We start from the raw sequence: 18,956 nt of genomic DNA, 5'->3' as shown, positions 1-18,956 counted from the left end.
AAATCAAGAAGACTGTATCAGGCAGTCTTTAAAAACACCATCTGAAATTGGCTGTCTTACCCACAACTTTGCTGGTTGTCCGAATGACTGATCACCATCTCCCAAAGCAGTTACTATACTCCCAATTCAAGAACAAAATATGTAATGTTGGTGGACAGAAAAAGAGATTTAAAGATGGGCTTAAAGCCAACCATAAAAACTGTGGCATAAACACTGAGAACTGGAAAGCCCTGGCCCTTGAGCACTCTAGCTGGAGGTCAGCTGTGTCCAGCAGTGCTGCAGAATTGAAAGAGGCATGAATGGAGGACTAAATAAAGAAATGTGCCAAGAGGAAAGTGCGTCAAGCCAACCCTGACCGGGACCGTCTTCACCTGCAAACCGATGTCCTCACTGTGGGAGAACATGCGGATCAAGAATAGGTGTCCACAGTGACATATGTATCCACCACCAAGACACTACATTTGGAGGGACATCATCTTCAGACTATGAAGGATTGCCTAAGTAAGTAAGTAAGCATCCAAAAAAGTGGGTTTATATCCATGAAAGTTCATGTGGAAATAAAACTTAAAGTCCCCCCCCCTCCCCCTGCTTCCTCCTTTTAAAAGTTTATTTAGGCTTCCAGTCACTTTTTGGCTCTTTTCTCTCATTACCACAAACTGGTTATTTAGCGGTTCTTCCCACCTATCCTCATCCACTCACTGATAAGACTACTCTTTCATTTCTTCATCTATCTCCCCTCACTCCACTCCATTGCAGTGAGATCAGCTTCCTCTTCTTTGTTTCTTCCCTTGTGGCCATGGAGCAGTTTCCATTCTCCTGAAGTCCACTGTCCATCCATTCCACTGGTGTCCTCACAAGTTCTATTGGAGGGAAATTCTCACTGCACTGCCGTATTTTCATGGAGTCATGGCTTCCCAGCCTTTTGGCTAAAATCAAGTGCAGTTTCATAAACCACCACTATTCTGTTCTCAGTTACCAGCAGCTAAAACATCCCAAACATTGTATACTCTGTGTTGTCGAAGGCTTTCATGGCCAGAATCACCAAATTGCTGTGAGTTTTCCAGGCTGTATGGCCATGTTCTAGAAGCATTCTCTCCTGACGTTTCACCCACATCTATGGCAGGCATCCTCAGAGGTTGTGAGGTGTGTTGGAAACTAGGCTTTATATATCCGTGAAATGTCCAGGGTGAGAAAAAGAACTATTGTCTGCTTGGGGCAGGTGTGAATGTTGCAAGCATGTGGACAATTTCAACAGAAAGGAGGAAACCATGAAAATGAACGAAATCTGGCTACTAGTATTAAAAAAAAATCTAAAATCAGGACAGTAAATAAAGAACAACACTCAAAAAGCAGGAGAATTCCAGACAAGAATCAATCAGGGCCTGCTAATACCTCCCAACAAAGGATTCTCCCAGGCAGGAAACAGCCAGGCTTTGAAGCTGCAAGGCCATTCAATGCTAATTAAGATGGCCACTTGCAACATTCACACCTGCTTTGAACAGACAAGAGTTTTTTCTCTCACCCTGAACATTCCACAGATATATAAACCTCACTTGCCTAGTTTCCAGCAGACTCACAACCTCTGAGGATGACTGCCATAGATGTGGATGAAGTATCAGGAGAGAATGTTTCTGGAAAATGGCCACACAGCCTGGAAAACCCACAGCAACCCATTGTCTACTCTGCTGTAGCATGCTTTGCCATTCAGGATAGCTTGCTCACTAGCTGTTTTGCAGGTAATCCAATATAAGGAAAGGTACAGACAGAAAGGACATGCTTAACCAAGAAAGACAAAAAGAGACTTCATATGCCACTGTTTTAATTCCAATTTCTGATGGTATAAGAACTATACAACAGGTAAATGGCACAGAGATTGTAATATGGGGATCCTACCTTACTGTTACTGTTGTCCCTAGACAGTTGTGCGAATTAATTCATTGTTAACTATGGAAAGACAGAATCCACATATTTGATGTATCTCTGCATTTGTATTTGCAATTATTAAAAGTTCTTTTTTTATTAAAAAAAAGGCAGCCATCCATTTTTTAAATCATGACAACAACTTTCATCACAACAGAACCTCCACAATGTGAAAGGCGATCAGACTCACCATTTCTTTCCTATGGAAATAAGTGCTGGATTTAAATAACCAAACTTAAATGGAAAGGTAATTCATAAAGAATCTCTGCATTCTGTGGGCTAAGGTATGCATTACAAACAAATAGGCACCTGTTTACTTTGCATGTTTTACTCAAGTAAGAGTAATGTATTTAATATGCCGAATCTTAGTAAGTGCTCAGAGTGTGTTTTATGGAGTAATACCAGAGCCAGAAGCCCCATCCTCTTTCCAGTGGAAATCTCAAAAGCAAACTTTTTGATTGCAAAAGATTTACCAGGCCTAGTTGTACAAACGTTTCACTTTCTTTGCAGCTTAGAGCAGCGGTTCCCAACCTTTGGTTCTCCAAGTATTGTGGACTTCAGTTCCCACAATTCCTAACAGCTGGGACTTCTGGGAGTTGAAGTCCAAAACACCTGGTAGGCCAAAAGTTGGGAGCCATTGGCTTAGAGGACAGAAAGTCAAAAATTTGAAAATGACAACTTTTGATCAGATAATTTGGCCAATAATGCAGCCTTTCAATCTAATTGACTCTTTGTGACCAATACCCATATGGTCAAAAGTTCTTTTTACCCATATGCTTTCAATCAGCCAGTTGGCCTGTACTTTTTTACATTTTTCTGTGTGCGCATGCTGTTGCAACCATATATAGGCACTTTGCAGTTAACATTGTGTGTCAAAGTGGCCTCCGCACAATGTTACAGTATTCAGATTAGACCTGGAAGCCAACATCTGCATTTAGAAAGTTAAAATGTAACATAGAATCCTGGATTTGTCTGAAGTCAATAACCGCAGTTTCCCAGTTCAAAAATAAATAAATGGGAAACTGGGTTACTTAAAAACTTCAGAGCGGCTCACGCAACCAAATTGCATGTATCAAGGAAAGGCATATGTACATCTCAGCTTAAGGTATGGCGTGCACATGCATATCTCAGTTTAATAAAACAGAGATATGATCACCCAAAGTGCAGAACTGCCTCTTGCCACTCTTTATGAATAGTTAAATTTGCACTGTAGTCATTATAAATACCTAGGTACCAAATAGGGTTTAATTTTGGGAAGCTGTTGTGCGCAAATAAACATTTACAGAGTTAACATTAACAGTCAGGCTGATGCTAACTACCGAAGAACTACTTACAAAGACCTCTTTTAAAATGTATCATTGCAAAACAGATATTTGATTCCCCTTTAATGGAAGCATAAAAGATAGACCCAATCTTCTTCTCAGGTTGAAATCTGCTTCATTGGTTCCAATTTTGGTGAAACCTAGTGAGAAAAAAAGCAGAAAAGCAAAAGGAATTGTCAATAGTATATGAATAATATCCAGTAGACCTGAAGTCATCTGAATAGGTAGGAATACAATTTTAAAAAGTACTATATAGCTCTGGATGAAGATTCAAGGAGGAAGAAAATGTTTCCATAAAATTATATATTTATAATTCTGTGGAAATTATATATCACAATAATTTAGAACTGAGCTTTTCAAATTGTGTCATAAGCTGCAGTATATAGGTGTGTCATGCAAACGTAACAAGAAACCTCTTTTTATAGATCAGTGGTTCCCACCAGTGGTTCGCAGGAACTAAAAAATGGTCCACAGCCTCACCATTACTACACCATTGCAACAAGAGCAACTGGTCTTGTGAAACCCTCTTATAGTGCCGAGTGTTACCAAAATGCATGGATAACAACACAGCCCAAGAAAAAGAAAAAACCATATTTGTGTGTCTTTGTTTTTAGGCCTGTTCCTGGGGTTATTTGGGGTGCCAATTCAGAAAATTGCATTGGATAGACCACATCAGCTCTAGATTATTAAATATGGTTTTCTGTGGACCAGCAGATGGTGACTATTGGATGGCATATGTTCTGTATCAGAAAGTAGAGCTGATATGACTTATCCATTGCAATTTTCTGTTCTATTTTTAATTCAATTCTGGTTTTACTACATAGTTTAATCAACTGGACTTTTTAACAAAACCTTTCCTTGAATATTATGACTGAGGTTCAGCTACATTGCATTTTAACCTGCTTTGTTGTCTGCCTTGGGTCCCACTTGGGGTAAAGATGAAATGTAAACAAAATGAAATTAAAATATGCCGCACTCATTTTCAATGTGGGGATCGGTGAGATGGTGAGAGGAGATGGTTAGAGCTATAATGCAGCCTCTTTTTCCTGAATATGTCCTCTTTTTTCAGAAGTAAAACTTCTGTCTGGGTGGATTGGTAAAATGTTTGGGGAATTAAAAAAATGTTTGCAGCTTCTTTATGCCCTTTTCACCAATGCTGCATCCTCATTATCAGTTCATCAGCTTCATTAAGAGCTCTGGTAGGAGAAGGAATAGAGGCCAGCCCAGCAAAGCACTCAGAGGAAGAAAGGGAGTGAAAGAGAGAGTGAGAAAGGGAGAAAGAAAGCTGAATGGGTGGATTGGGGAGGGATCAATTCCAAAGGAGGAAGTGAACTAGCCAAGTAAGGTGGCTGAGAGCCTCTGGACATGCCCACATGCACAATGCAGCTTGGTCAAATAAGAGAGGGAGCTGTTGCAAGAAGCAGCAGTGGAAAGGGAAGATGAAATTGTTGGTATGTAGATACAGAGGTCAGGAATACCGTTAACAGCAATCAGCATATCTTACAAAGTGGTGATACTTAAAGTCCTCAGAGTGACTTGAAGTAATCAGGAAATGTGTCCTCTTCTTTGCTTTTCAAAGTATGGTAACCCTAGTCTGAGCAGATATTGGGGTCACCATGTCATCTCCAAGACAGCAGTGTCGTGTGAACTTTCGTGACAGTCCCTCGGGCTTAGAAGTCTCATTCTTGAATGCCATGTCAGTGTGTTGAAAAGTATATATGATTGCTAGAATTTAATCTGGGATGAATGTGTCAACATGGTATGTATGTATCAAAAAGACGGGATTGCACTTTTTAATGTTGCACTTTTAAAATATCTCAAGGACTGTCACAACTGCGCTCTGTAAGGGCTGTCACAGAGAGAACGGTGCAGGCTTGTTCTCTGCTACCCAAAGGGCAGAACCAGATTTAATTGTTCTAAATTGTTCTAAAGTTAGTGGAGGGTAGATTTCAACTGAACATTAAGAGGACAGGGTCTGAAACTATGCTTGCAAAAAACAAGCGTGGAGCCTGTACCCGCTCCCGCTTGCTTTTCTGTCGACATGATTTCCGGACAGGGTGAGACCTCCCCATTTCGTGCTCCAAAAGAGAACGAAAGAACTAATGTCCAAATGAAACCGGGTTTTGCACACAACTCTAGTATTCATGGCAAAATAAGATGTATTTAAGCTGCCACAGGAATTTTTGTGGCATCACTTAGGAATTGTGTTAATCTATCCACTTGAAAGCAGTTTACTTCATTGCTGCATTGGAAGTTCATCTTTGCAGTTCAGTCCTATATTTGTCTTATCAGAAACAAATCCCACTAAATTCAGTGTAGCTTACTCCTAGGCATATGGGCACAGGATTGCAGGCTTAGTGTATTTTTATGTCTGTCCACAAAGAATGAAGTTTCTCAGAAAGTCACTAAACCTTGGCATATAACAACTTGTCCGATTATTATTTTTACTATCTAATAAATTGACTCAACACTAGCTTTCCATTCTCTTTTACTCCCCATCGTACTGTGATGATTCTGATTATAAATTTGGCCTCCATAAATCAAAACGGATTGCTCAGCCAGGATGATCTACAAGTTGAGCAATAAATCTGATTTAGAGTGAGCGAAAAGTCAAAGCCCAGGAAAATGCAGAACAGATTTCTTATTGCTAGTATAATGCCAGCTTAGTAGTAAAGACTGGTAGCTCTAAATCATTTCTCTAGTTGTAAAGTTGTTGCGTGTTATGAAAAATGCCCCTTCCATAAACCTATAAAAATAATAACATACAGCCACATCTTTCATCAAAATATACATTTTCTTCTGAATTGTTGCATTTTTAAAAATAGAAAGAACAGGCATAAATCACTGAAATTAAAGTCACAGCAACACAGACTTTGGAGGAATATGACTAATTTTCTGAAAGTAGGTCTGCCACCCACTAACTTTTAAATGACCAATCCTGCTCTACTATAAAGTTCTTCAGAAGAACAACTTAATTTTCCCACCAGTGTATGTGTGCAGGGTGGGGAGGATGAGAGTCCAGGCTCTTCAAAAGGACATTGTTTCTCCTGTGAGCTGCCACAAGCTGCTTTCACTATTTCCATCTTTGCAACGCAAATCAGAAATACTATGGTGTTTTTGTTTGTAGATTTTTTTATCCTCAAATACAGAGGGAAGTATTCCACCATGTTCAATGGCATGTTTGATGAGAACATGAACGAGAACGTTCTCCATGGCTGCTCCCACAATTTGAATGTTTCTTCCTAGAGATGCTAAGATCTCTCCTTCTTGGTTGCTTTTTCAGTGGCAGGTGAAGACATTTCTATTCCAGCGAGCCTTCTGGGATTGATTGGGTTACAAAACAAGAGATTTCTGTGACACTATACTGTTTTCTGTTGTTAGTGTAATAACATACTCTCAGTAAGGTTGTCAACCTAAAATGGCTGAGTCAATATAAATGAACATTTCAAATTGCCAACTATCTAAAAATGCAAATCCCAAAACATTTTAAGGAGTTATTCACTCAAGCTAGATTTAATCAGCTTGATACAATGGCCAGATATGGGAGATTTAACAACATCCCTCATAATGTACGGATTCGTATGTGCAGAGCACTTGAAATTAAGGATACAGAACAGATATCATTTGGTTGTAAATTGCATCAGAAGGTAAGAGACTTCTACCTTGGTCCATATATCAAATGGACAATGTATTGGGAATCTCACATCAGAACAACATATGCTGGCCAAGACCCAAAATAACATAAAACAGCTGTGTATTTAAGCAATACAATCTTGTTTGTTGCAGATACCAGCAATTATTTTAACATAGTTTTTTTCTCAATGCACAGTTTTTGCAAAAGAGCTATAAAAGAGCTATAAAAAATATTTTAAAATAGTCTCATTGTGCTTTGTCTATATATGATCGGGGTAAATTGTAGGGGTGATAAGGAAATATGATGTATATACAGTTTTATCATATTTATTTACTGTATTGTTGTAAGTGTCTTATTTTAACTTACTACATAGAGTGTAATCAAGTCTTATCAAGCCTTGCTATTGTTTGGTTTGGTATTGTGATAGGGCTAATCAATAACATTGATTGAAATATCTCTGATTCTGTTACAAAATCTATTGTATATTTTAATGATGTGCATTTTTATTGTAATCTTCTGTCAGCTGCCTTGAGCTCCACTGTGGGGAGAAGACAAGGTGTAAATAAAGGGGTGGATGGGGCGTCTTACGCTGACCATAGCCTATTTTTGTCCTCTTCCACTGTAGATGTATGTAGGGGTTCAGCCTGTAATTATTTCTTTTTCTCAGGCTCCTAAGGAAAATGATCAAGGTTCTGGGGGAAATGATCAAAGTTCTACAGAGGATTCAATGTCTGAGCCTGCAGAGTTTCGATGCCTGAGTTAAATGATCAAGTTCCTGCTGACTCTCAGGGGTTTGGAAATAGGGATGTGGGTCAAGAGAGTGCTGCTAGCCAGAGTGAAACTAAGGATTCTGGGATAGTTAGCCAGCAGGCCAAAGATGCTTTGTGCAGGCAGACAAGGAGGTTGAGGGAACTTTTGAGCAGTCAAGATCGGAATGTAAAAGGAATGCAATAATTGACAAACCAAGGGAGACAGTCTTTAACAGAAGGAGTCAGATATATCAACATTGCAACCTGGAAATAGGGAGGAGGCGATCCAAAAGATTGAGAGAGAAGAGGGGTCAAGGAGAGGTTTCCCAAGGGAAATGGAATGCTTTTGCCATGGCTTTGTGAATAAATATAGGGCCTGTGAAACTGTAATCTTTAGTGAGACCAGTGTTTGGATTTGAAGTGCAACCATGTCTTATGCTCCATGCCTTGTGTTCATGCTGAGATTCCTGTATGTTTCCTGCCCTGGATTCATGTTCATGCCTTTGGATTTAATTGCTCAAGTTTGATCCTGTATCTTTGTGGGACTTTGATTTCTTGGACTATTTTGGACTTACAGTCTCTAGTTCCTGTTGATTTGTGTACTGGACTTTGGGACATTCCTGCTTCCTGACTTTGTTTAACTGACTGTTTTATGGACATTTTACTATCATATTTTTAGAAGTCTTTTATCCTTTTGGCTAAAGCTATCTTAATCTACACCAGAACTCTGGTGTGGTTTTGGGTTCTAAGGTGCATCTCCAGCCTTGGTGTGCAACAATGATCAGGAGAGCATCCAAACATAGGGCCTGCTGGTAATGATCTAAAGGCACTGGCAATTGAATTAGCAAAGGAAAGCCAATTCAATGGAAGGCAATTATAACACTGAAAAAGTTTTTGGGCTTGGTTCCCCACTAAAACCATCATTTGAAAATTATGCTTCATGTCTTTCAGACTAGAAGTTAGTGTGTGGGCACTGTTATTTCTCAGGAAGCCCAGGAGTGCTTTGTGGTTTGGGGGCAGCTACAAAATGCTTTTAAATAAAGCATTTTGTAGCAGGATAAAATGCAGAATAAAGCAAAGTCTGGGATAAATACCATCAGAACTAATTATTTCTCAAACACGTATGTCCACTCAGCTAACCTACTGCACCTCTGAATCACCTCCTGTTTGTAATGATCTGCTGACCGAATCCGTATTCCCAAATGACAGTCCTGGCTGCTTTAAATGCCTCACTCACAATGCATATTTCAAGCACATATTTCAAGCACTCTCCTGCATATTCCCCTCTAAACCACAAACACGATCTGTTACAAAATCTATACTGTGTTAAAATGCTTATTAGGACAACACAAAACCATGAATGTGCCACCTATTATAATCTCCAAATGCCTATTACCTTCGTGTCTAGGGAAAGGGCAGCAATGAATAACTTATTCTTAATCAACGTTCCCTGTGCTGAATTAAGATGTCATGGTAGGGAAGGCATTACAGACCTTCACCTTGGGCTTACAAGGTTTTAGGTTCAACACTGAGTCATGGCATCTGCTCATCACATAAATGAAGACAAGGAAAGTATGAGTGCAAGAGAGAGAAGTTGGGGAGAGGGAAGGGAAGAAGGAACGCTTTTTCTTTCTCATCGTTTTCTGCTGCAAATTTCCTTCCAATATTTTTTGCAGTAGATACTATAGACAAAGCAAGTGCGGAAACCTGGGTGAGGCACAGCTCATTTGTTGACCCTGTTAGAAAAAGACTGTAGTTAAACAGGGAGTGACTCACAGTGAATTGAGCACCCGTGCTCTTCTTGATGTCATCCACTGACAGTCCTTCCCAGATCTCAATCAGAGTGAGTCCCTTCTTCTTATCAACGTCAAAGACACCCTGCAGGATAAGAATGAATTATAAGTAGTTTTAATCTAAAAAAAGAAAAATAAGGAAAGACTATACACACACACACACACACACACACACATTTTATTGATTAGCCCATGGGCCATATCAAAACATTTGACAAGACTTGATGAGTACAGCCAATATTTCAAGATGAAAAGGACAAATCCCCTATCCTCTCAAGTTCCAGATGCAGAATGTATCTCTTGCTCTCTTCTGTCTGCTTAATTAGAACCCTATTTCAATTAATGTTGGCAGCATCAGCTTACAACAGGTCGGTAATGTGCAACTTCACATACATTTTAAAACAACATGACAGGACCATTTCCAGAGCTTGGAAAAATTACTTTTTTGGATTATAGTTCTTAGAATACTGCAACCAACATACAAATGGCTTAGTTGATTAGAGATGTGTGGTGCTGTAAACAAGTGATACAGTGATTTGAGTGTTTGACTATGGACCTCATCACTCTAAAGAATGAATCCATTTTAAATTCGATTGCTGCCTCCTGCAGAATTCTGGGATTTGCAGTTTAGGGAGGAGTCTTTAACAGCCTCGCTAAACCACAAACCCCAGAGTTCTGCAGGAGACAGAAACCAGATTTAAAGTGGATTCATTTCTCTAGTGTGATGAAGTAGCAAGACTCTGGAGACCAGGATTCAATTACTTGCTCAATCATGGAAATCCACTGGGTGACCTTGGGCGCAACACATACTCTCAGCCTCAGAAAAGAGTGATAGGTTTGCACTTAGGTTGCTGTAAGTCAGAAATGCTCATAGCAACAAGGTACACAACAATAAGGTGTAAAAAGGCCAACCTTTCCAAACTCAGAAGAAAAATGATTGCATTCACTGTGTGCCCATTTGCTACCCACTAAGAGAGAAATTACATGGCAGGAAAGCTAAGCATGTGATCACGGTCTCTACTCCATCACATAGGATTGTAAGTTCATCTACAACAGGCATGGGTAAATTTTGGTCCTCCAGATGTTTTGGACTGTCATCTGTTAGGAATTGTGGGAGTTGAAGCCCAAAACACCTGGAAGGCCAAAGTTTGCCCATGCCTGATCTAGGACATATGTGTCAAACGCAAAGTCTGCAGGCTGAAACTGGCCCACCATATCATTTTATGTGGCCCTCCAAATGCTGGACTACAACTCCTGTATTCCTTAGATTAGACATCATAGCTAGAGCTGATGGAAGCTGTGTTACAGCGAGATCTGGAAGGCAGCGGTTTATTCTGCTTAGTCAGGATAGTGGAGTTTGACTTTAGATACAGGCTTGTGGATATGGTGTCTGACATTAAAACGCTCTTTAACCTTTCCCCAATCTCAGAGTCACAAGTGCTATTGGGCTGTAATTCCCATTATCCTTAGTCTGCATGGCAGATAATCAAAGGTGATGGGAGTTGTTGTTCAATAACATCTAGGGACCCAAACTGGGCAAAAACTAAAAAGCACTGACAACTGTGTAAAAAATTATATAGTTGGCCATCTCTATCCATGGATTTTCCATCAATGGATTCAATGCCCCATTGAAAGAAACCATAAAACTGATGTGGCCCTCAATGAAAATTAGTTTGACACTCCGATTAGGTGGTTAGGGTGGGATTGTTCTCGTCTGCACCATCCATGATAGCAGTACTGCTACTACTGATGCGGGTATATTCCTGATATTATCCGTTATGTCTGCCCTTGTCCTCTGATAATCCATCAGAAGAACCCAAGGAGTGAGCTGATTCCAGAGAGAACACGTGCATCTATCTCAGAATGCTGCCACATATCACTAGCTATCCAGGAATAGTCATGCTGACACAAAGCAACATACTTGGGGGGGGGGGGGGGGACAGTATCAGAATTAACATCATATATATAGGAATCCCACAGATTACACTGGTTGAAGAGTTTCTGATACTAATACTCTATGCATTTTTAACTCAGACTAATGTGTCTGTATTCATAGGCTATATTTTAACTGCAATGCGCAAGACTGCTACCTCTGAAGCAGTCGGACTGGAAACAAATTCTGGCATTTAGAGTACATGCTGTAATGCCTGCAGAGTTAGAAAACCAGAAGTGAATTTGTATATATGCTTGAGGGATGTAATTGTTCTATATTCGAGAGAACAGAACATTTCTGCTTCTTCTTCCTGAGCTAAGCTGAATCAAATTGGCTATTAGCCCCCCGACCCATTAATGCACACATTAACATTCCATAATGTACTTTAGGGAAATTGCAACCCATTCTAATGTACAAGCCTGTTCTGAATATAAGGCAATTGGATTTTTTTTAAATGTAAGAAAATCAAAATATGCTACCTTTTCTGTTATGATGCGATTCACACACTGCTTCCCAGTCAGTGGCAAAGTGCAGCTTTCCAGGATTTTGTGGGCATTGCCCTGTAATGAGAGGGAGACAAAACAGGAAAATGAGCAATTGCTTTACAAGATGAAACCGCTTTCTGAAAATTCAGAAGTTCTCAGAGTACATTACTTTTCAAAACAGACATTTACACCACCTCCAACCGTAGTGCTTCTGTTGGAATTGAGATTTTGATTTTTTTTTTGTTGTTGTGTCAGGAGCGACCTGAGAAACTGCAAGTCACTTCTGGTGTGAGAGAATTGGCCGTCTGCAAGGATGTTGCCCAGGGGACACCCGGATGATCTCATGTTTTATCATCCTTGTGGGAGGCTTCCCTCATGTCCCCACATGAGGAGCTGGAGCTGATAGAGGGAGCTCATCCGCCTCTCCCTGGATTCAAACCTGCAACCTGTCAGTCTTCAGTCCTGCCGGCACAGGGGTTTAACCCACTGTGCCACCGGGGATCCTGAGATTTTGATGCAAGATTCTGAATCCACTATTTAAATTTTGTAGACTTATTTGTGTCAGAGAAAGTACAGCATATGCAACTGGAAGTTGGTCTAAGATACTATCAGTTGATTATAACTGAACATGATATGATACTGCAGCAAAGAAGGTAAAAGCAGCATGAGTTAGTTTCCAAATCATGGAAAGTAACAGTCCACTATATTTTTTACTAGTCAGGCCTCATTCCGTTAGAGGTACTGTATTAATTATATATATAGACAATAGAGACAAGATCAAAAGGGTTCAGAGAAGAACAACGAAGATGATACCTTGCATGGAGAACAAAGTATATGGGGAAAAATTGAAGGAGCTGGGCATGCTCAGCTTGGTCAAGACAAGACTAAGGGGATGCCATAACTGATCCCTTGAACACTTCAACAGCTAACACCGAGAGGAGAGCACATTCGCCCCTGAGAATTGGGTTGAATGGTTTTAAGTTGCAAGAGGGTAGGTGGCAATGGACCATAAAAGGAACTTCTTCACAATAAGGCCAGTTTGACAATGGAACCAATTGCCGAGGGTGATGGTGTCTCCTTCCATGGTCTTCTTCATAAACAGGTTGGATAGCTTCCTAGTGGGGATACTATAGATAGAGAACTTGCACTAAGCAGGTCCTCTACTCTTATGGCCCTGATCTATGCTTCTATTACTCTTATACTTCAGACTTCCTGCTGAAGTAAACTCAACGTACATTTCTTTGCACTTCACTGGGGAAAAAATGTTTGTACAAAAAGTACATTTTTCCACATTTTAACACAGAAAACATGTATTCTTTGCAATATTCAGATTTCTGAAATAATTGTTTTAAAACGTGTCAGAAACAACTTGAGAAACTGTAAGTCAACTTCTGGTATCAAGAGAATTGGCCATCTGCAGATACATTGCCCAGGAGATGTCCAGATGTGTTACCTCCTGTGGGAGGCTTCTCTCATGTCCCCAAATGAGAAGCTGGAGCTGACAAACGGGAGCTAACCCTGCTCCCCAGATTCGAACCACTGACCTTCAGGCCAGCAGTTCAACTGGCACAAGGGTTTAACCCATTAGGCCACAGAGGCTCCTAATTAGAATTTAGAATATGAAACACAAAGATTGATGCTTTTTAGCAAGTTGAGGGTAGCTGGTGAGGCAGGCTTTATCTATTCTCCTTCTTTCTCTCTGTTTCAATATGGGATTCTGGAGGCTAAGGTTGTTTACCTTATCTATTTTATGCAGGCATTTGTGTCTACAATAGGGATCAGGAGGAGTAAAATCCCCCTCTTTCCCTGATGAAACTTTATTGTATTGTTTTACTGAAGACTGTTGCTACTCAAACACCAAAAGTCTGTGTTTCTCCAGTCCTCTTTTATCATTCTCCAGATACTGATGGTAGTAATATACTTCCAGCTAAAAAAAGACTAGATTGAAGAAGAGTCATGGCAAGCCAAAAACGGTTTTCTTAAAGGAGCCTCAACCTCAAAGGTATGTCTTTAGATTGCTGTAACCATATCCTCTTGTAATCAGTAACTGTTCAGTGTCAGTGACAGGGGGAGAAATTAATCTTAACATCTTTTCCCCCCTTTGTCTCATTTTGTCCACAGAGAGCTAGACAGGGGGAGTGTGTCCTTGTTGGTTCTCTTGGATATTTCAACGGTTTTCAATACAATCAACAATGATATCCTCCTGGGGTGGCTCTCCAGAATGGGTCTTGGGGGCATTGCTTTGCAGTGGCTCTGCTCCTTCCTGGAGGATTGCATTCAGTTGGTGAAGCCGGGAGACATCTGCTGGCCATTGGCCTATGAGGTCCGACAAGGTTCCATTATATCTCCCATGGTTTTTAACATCTACATGAAAACTCTAGGTGAGATCATCTGGAGTTTTGGAGTTCAGTGCCATCTGTATGCAGATAGTGCTCAACTCTACTACTCCTTTCCACCGAATTCCAAAGAAGCTCCTCAAATCCTGGACCAGTGCCTGGCAGCTGTGATGGACTAGATGTGTGCTAACAAGCTGAAGCTTAATCCAAGCAAGACAGAGGTCCTCCTGGTCAGTCGTGAGGCTGAACGGGGTATTGGATGGCAACTGTGCTCGATGGGGTTACACTCCCCCTGAGGACACAGGTCCACAGTCTGGGGGTCCTCCTGGACTCAGCACTGATGCTTGATGCTCAGGTGTCAATGGTGGCCAGGAAGGCTTTCACACAGCAAACACATTTTGTGAATAAACAAATAATTCCCTACACTCACTTATGGGCTTAGTCCCTGTGTCTTTCCCAACTAATCATCAAATCAGTTATGGACACAGCTATTTCAAAATGGGTTGTCCATGCTGCAAATCTTCAGACCAGCAAACCATGAAATAAATTGTAAACATAAGCAAATTGATATCTGAGAGTATGTTCACATTTGCACAGTCCATATGGATGTTAAAACCATATTTGTTTTAAAATCATTTTGCAGTAAAACTTCCAATGATTATAATCTCTGGATCTGTCTGCATGGACCGAAAAGACAATGCAGAACAGAAAGGCATCTTTAAAATGGCCGAAAAACTATTTTTAGGTCTCTTGACAGCAAATAATTGCTTTAGTAACATTTTCCCCTCTACATTTTTCATTAACATTTATATATTTCAAGAGGTAACCTGGAAAACGCTGCCTACTAACATCAATCAATGATGAATTCTCTAAATTTCATAGGAGTTGAACCTGCATTTCACTGATGGAACACCATGTACCTTCTCTTTAAAAACAAGAACCTGAGCAGCTTAAAGTGTTCTCTTCCCCTTTCCTTTGCTGTAGGGAACAACTGCTTTTCCCCAATTTATACCTGCTCATATCAACATCTCTTTTCAGGACAGGTCCCTCCATTAGCGACACTGGCTGGCATTAAGTTAAAAAATCACTGAAGGGCCTGTGACAATGCTGAATTCAAGGACCTTCCAAATTCTGTTCCTGGCACTTATCTGTGCTATTTTTAAAACAGAGTTTCCACAAGTCCATCAGATATACTTTTAAGGTCATGTAATACCTCTTCTCTGCATCCTATAGAGATTAAAATATCTAGAATTGGGAAAAGAGAAGGTTTTCAGCACAGCCGCCATAGCATCAGCAATGCAAAACACTGCATCTTAAAGATTATCCTACTGTCAAATGATTATTATTACGGCTGTGGTTAAAGCCTATTTTCAGAAAGTCATAGGACTGGAAGAATGAAGAAGCCAGCCAACCGAAGCATCGCAAACTGTCTGCAAAGAATAAAGAGATCAGCCAAATGAATCTTGCAATGGAGACAAACCTTATGGAGAAAAAGGCACAGCGTTCCTTGAAATCCTATCCATCCCCTAAAAGATGCATCCCGACTTCGCTGGGTCCAAGAGATGAAATGCTTTATTTCAATACTAGAAAAGAATGTATGCTACAGGGCTCTCAAAAACCTCGCCATTTATTTGTCTCTGAACCACTTCAACTTTGACAGCTAGCATAGTTATTTATTATTGTTGAGGAACTGTCCATGGGTTACAGGAAAGGGCTTTCCAGGCATGCCATCACAGAAACATAGAATCATAGAGTTGGAAGAGACCTCATGGGCCATCCAGTCCAACCCCCTGCCAAGAAGCAGGAAGATTGCATTCAAAGCACCCCTGACAGATGGTCATCTGGCCTCTGTTTAAAAGCCTCCAAAGAAGGAGCCTCCACCACACTCTGGGGCAGACAGTTCCACTGCTGAACAGCTCTCACAGTCAGGAAGTTCTTCCTTATGTTCAGGTGGAATCTCTTTTCCTGTAGTTTGAAGCCATTTTTCTGCATCCTAGTCCCCAGGGCAGCAGAAAAGAAGCTTGCTCCCTCCTCTTTATGACTTCCCCTCACATATTTATACATGGCATCATGTCTCCTCTCAGCATTCTCTTCTGCAGGTTAAACATGCCCAGCTCTTGAAGCCACCCCTCTTAGAACTTGTTCTCCAAACCCTTGATCGCTGTTCTTAGTCGCTGTTCTCTGGACACATTTCAGCTTGTCAACATCTCCCCTCAATCGTGGTGCCCAGAACTGGACACACTGTGATTCGAGGTGTGGTCTGACCAAAGCATGACTTCCTTGAATCTAGACACTCTACTCATATTTATACAGGCCAAAATCCCATTGGCCTTTTTTGCTGCCACATCACATTCTTGGCTCATGTTCACCTTCCTGTCCACAAGGACCCCAAGAACTTTTTCACATGTGCTGCTGTCAAACCAGGCGTTCCCTGTCCTGGTATCTTTACATTTCATTTTTCCTGCCTAAGTGGAGTATCTTGCATTTCTCACTGTTGAACTTCATTATGTTAGTTTTGGCCAATCATCTCTCTAATCTGTTAAGATTGTTTGAATTCTGTTCCTGTCTTCTGGAGTATCACATCTAATAAACTTCCTTCCCCATGAACTGTGGAGATGAGGCATATATTGCTTATAAAAAGTGCTAGTGGTTAATGAATAGTAAATTAAATAGGCAACTTAGTAGACCTGGATCTGCAACATATACCCCCCACAATATGCAGATAATCTTGGAGTTAGTTTGTATTCGGGCCTACATTGAAAACATCCATTCTGGGCGATGAATTTAGGAGTTGCCATTTTTTCTAGACTGCTATCATGACGTGATGCATGAATCAGTTATTTTAAACATAGAGAAAAATCTTTGGTTTTTTAGCAGTTAAGTAGATCTACTGCCATCAGAACAACGAAGTTTAACATGTATTTTAGCATCATCTGTTTACCTCTCCGAACGTATTCTCCCCTACGAACCATCAAGATTATTAAGATCATCTGGAGAGGCCCTGCTCTCGGTCCCACCGGCCTCGCAAGTGCGCCTGGTGGGGACGAGGGACAGGGCCTTCTCGGTGGTGGCCCCGCGACTCTGGAACTCTCTCCTTCTGGAGGCCAGAACCGCCCCATCCATCCTAACATTTAGGAAACGGGTGAAGACGTGGCTGTGGAGTCAGGCCTTCGATGAATGAGACAACACCATAGGACCCTGGATGGAAGTTGAGGTAGATCCATCTTAATAGGACGACTGACCACTGTAGTTTTATATATAGTGTTTTTAAAGTTGTTTTTGTAATTGTGATATATGATATTTTAATGAGTGTATATGTTTTTATGGCTGGAAACCGGGCTGAGTCCCTCAATGAGGTTGAGAAGCTCGGTATAGAAAACTGTGAAATAAATAAATAAATAAAATCTCCTATGGATTAAAGTCATGGACTCCCCATACCCAAAGGCTTCAGTATATATCAGCATACGTTACTGTGGTTGAAATCAGACTGAAACTGAATGCAGAAAAATAACAATTTATTGACTGTTTACGGTCAACAATATAAACAATATAATTTTCATTTTCTGCATTCACTTTCACTTTGATCTGCCCACAACAATGTGCGTGAAGCTTGATTATGAAATTCCTGAAGCTGTGTATGTGGAGGAGGACTAATCCACCAAAGCTCAAGAAATGTGTTAATCTTAAAAGGTGCCACAAGACTCTTTGTTGTTCTGCTCAAACAGACTGAAATGGCTTTCCGTTCTGAAGAACTACCAAACAGTGGTCTTTTCTTCTGGGGATCAGAGGACATTCAATAGCAGATCATAAGCTACAGAAAAGCTGAGATGAAGACGAGATTTTGAAATGCCAAAGGGACTGGCTCGCTGAACAGAGACAAGGGATGTTGATCCCAGACAGGAAGCAGCATGGCAAAATATACAGACACAAACATGAGGGCAAGCCGAAAGAAACTAACAACAGGAACGCACATATTGAGACACATGCACCAGAATGGAGCCAGATCTTGCCCCTCTCTGCAGGAAACAAATATGAAAGGGAACAAGGATGTGGAGTGCAAACAATAACAGTATGCAATAAAATTTGAAAAAGAAATCTGTTCCTGGTTTGAAAGTGTTATTTCCTGTTTAAATTTGCAGGAAGTACCTGAAAGTAGTCATTATACTCCAGAAACTTTGTTTTTGTGGCTGACACAAAATGTGTTGAATTGGTTGAGACTCTAGGAGATAGTCATTGAAAAAATATAGCAAAATGTGCTGCGGTTTAATAAACTTTTCTATGTTTTATGATAGAACCAATTAGCAAATGACATTTATAACCCAGATACAAAAGAGTGTGTTACATAGTGTAATTCGTGTTATGCAAGCTGAAGCCTTCCTTTGTCATATTATATCTAGTCCACAAAGAAACTGAGAAGATAATAAATCTGTATATTTACCTTAGCTGCGTGTTCCATGGTGACAACCACTTTAGTTCTTGAACTGGACACCAGATCCATGGCGCCACCCATTCCTTTTACCATCTTACCCTGGGAACAGAAATTTGAAAAGCAAGCATGGCTTAAACAGGAATGCTGAGGCTCTCACCTTTGCTTTCTGAATTCTGTAAAACAGATCAACACCAAACCTGCACAAAGACAAAATTAAACAAGCAGACGCTATATGGCTAATTGTATTGCTGATGTTTCACCCTGTATTTATGTTTTCAAGTACCCAAAGTGCTTTACGCCTTCCCCTGAATGATTCTCACAACTGATGCAATTAACTTACAGGAAAAACAAGGCT

The 18,956-nt window shown here is 40.5% G+C and overlaps 1 protein-coding gene across 1 annotated transcript in view; it reads right to left on the bottom strand.

Moving 5' to 3' along the window:
* Window positions 1-1,802: 1,802 nt before the first annotated feature.
* Window positions 1,803-18,956, bottom strand: part of OXCT1 (3-oxoacid CoA-transferase 1) — a 92,535-nt gene continuing 75,381 nt past the window's right edge. Inside the window, exons 14-17 of the mRNA XM_060761437.2 lie at window positions 18,611-18,700; window positions 11,831-11,911; window positions 9,402-9,503; window positions 1,803-3,382 (exon numbers count right to left, since the gene is read on the bottom strand). Of these exons, the coding sequence (XP_060617420.2) occupies window positions 3,341-3,382; window positions 9,402-9,503; window positions 11,831-11,911; window positions 18,611-18,700 (315 nt within the window). The 3' untranslated portion in view covers window positions 1,803-3,340. The remainder of the gene's footprint in view (window positions 3,383-9,401; window positions 9,504-11,830; window positions 11,912-18,610; window positions 18,701-18,956) is intronic.

Source organism: Anolis sagrei, chromosome 2 (assembly GCF_037176765.1).
Source record: "Anolis sagrei isolate rAnoSag1 chromosome 2, rAnoSag1.mat, whole genome shotgun sequence".
Taxonomy (NCBI): Eukaryota; Metazoa; Chordata; class Lepidosauria; order Squamata; family Dactyloidae; genus Anolis; species Anolis sagrei.
This window is presented reverse-complemented; position numbering and strand designations above follow the sequence as displayed.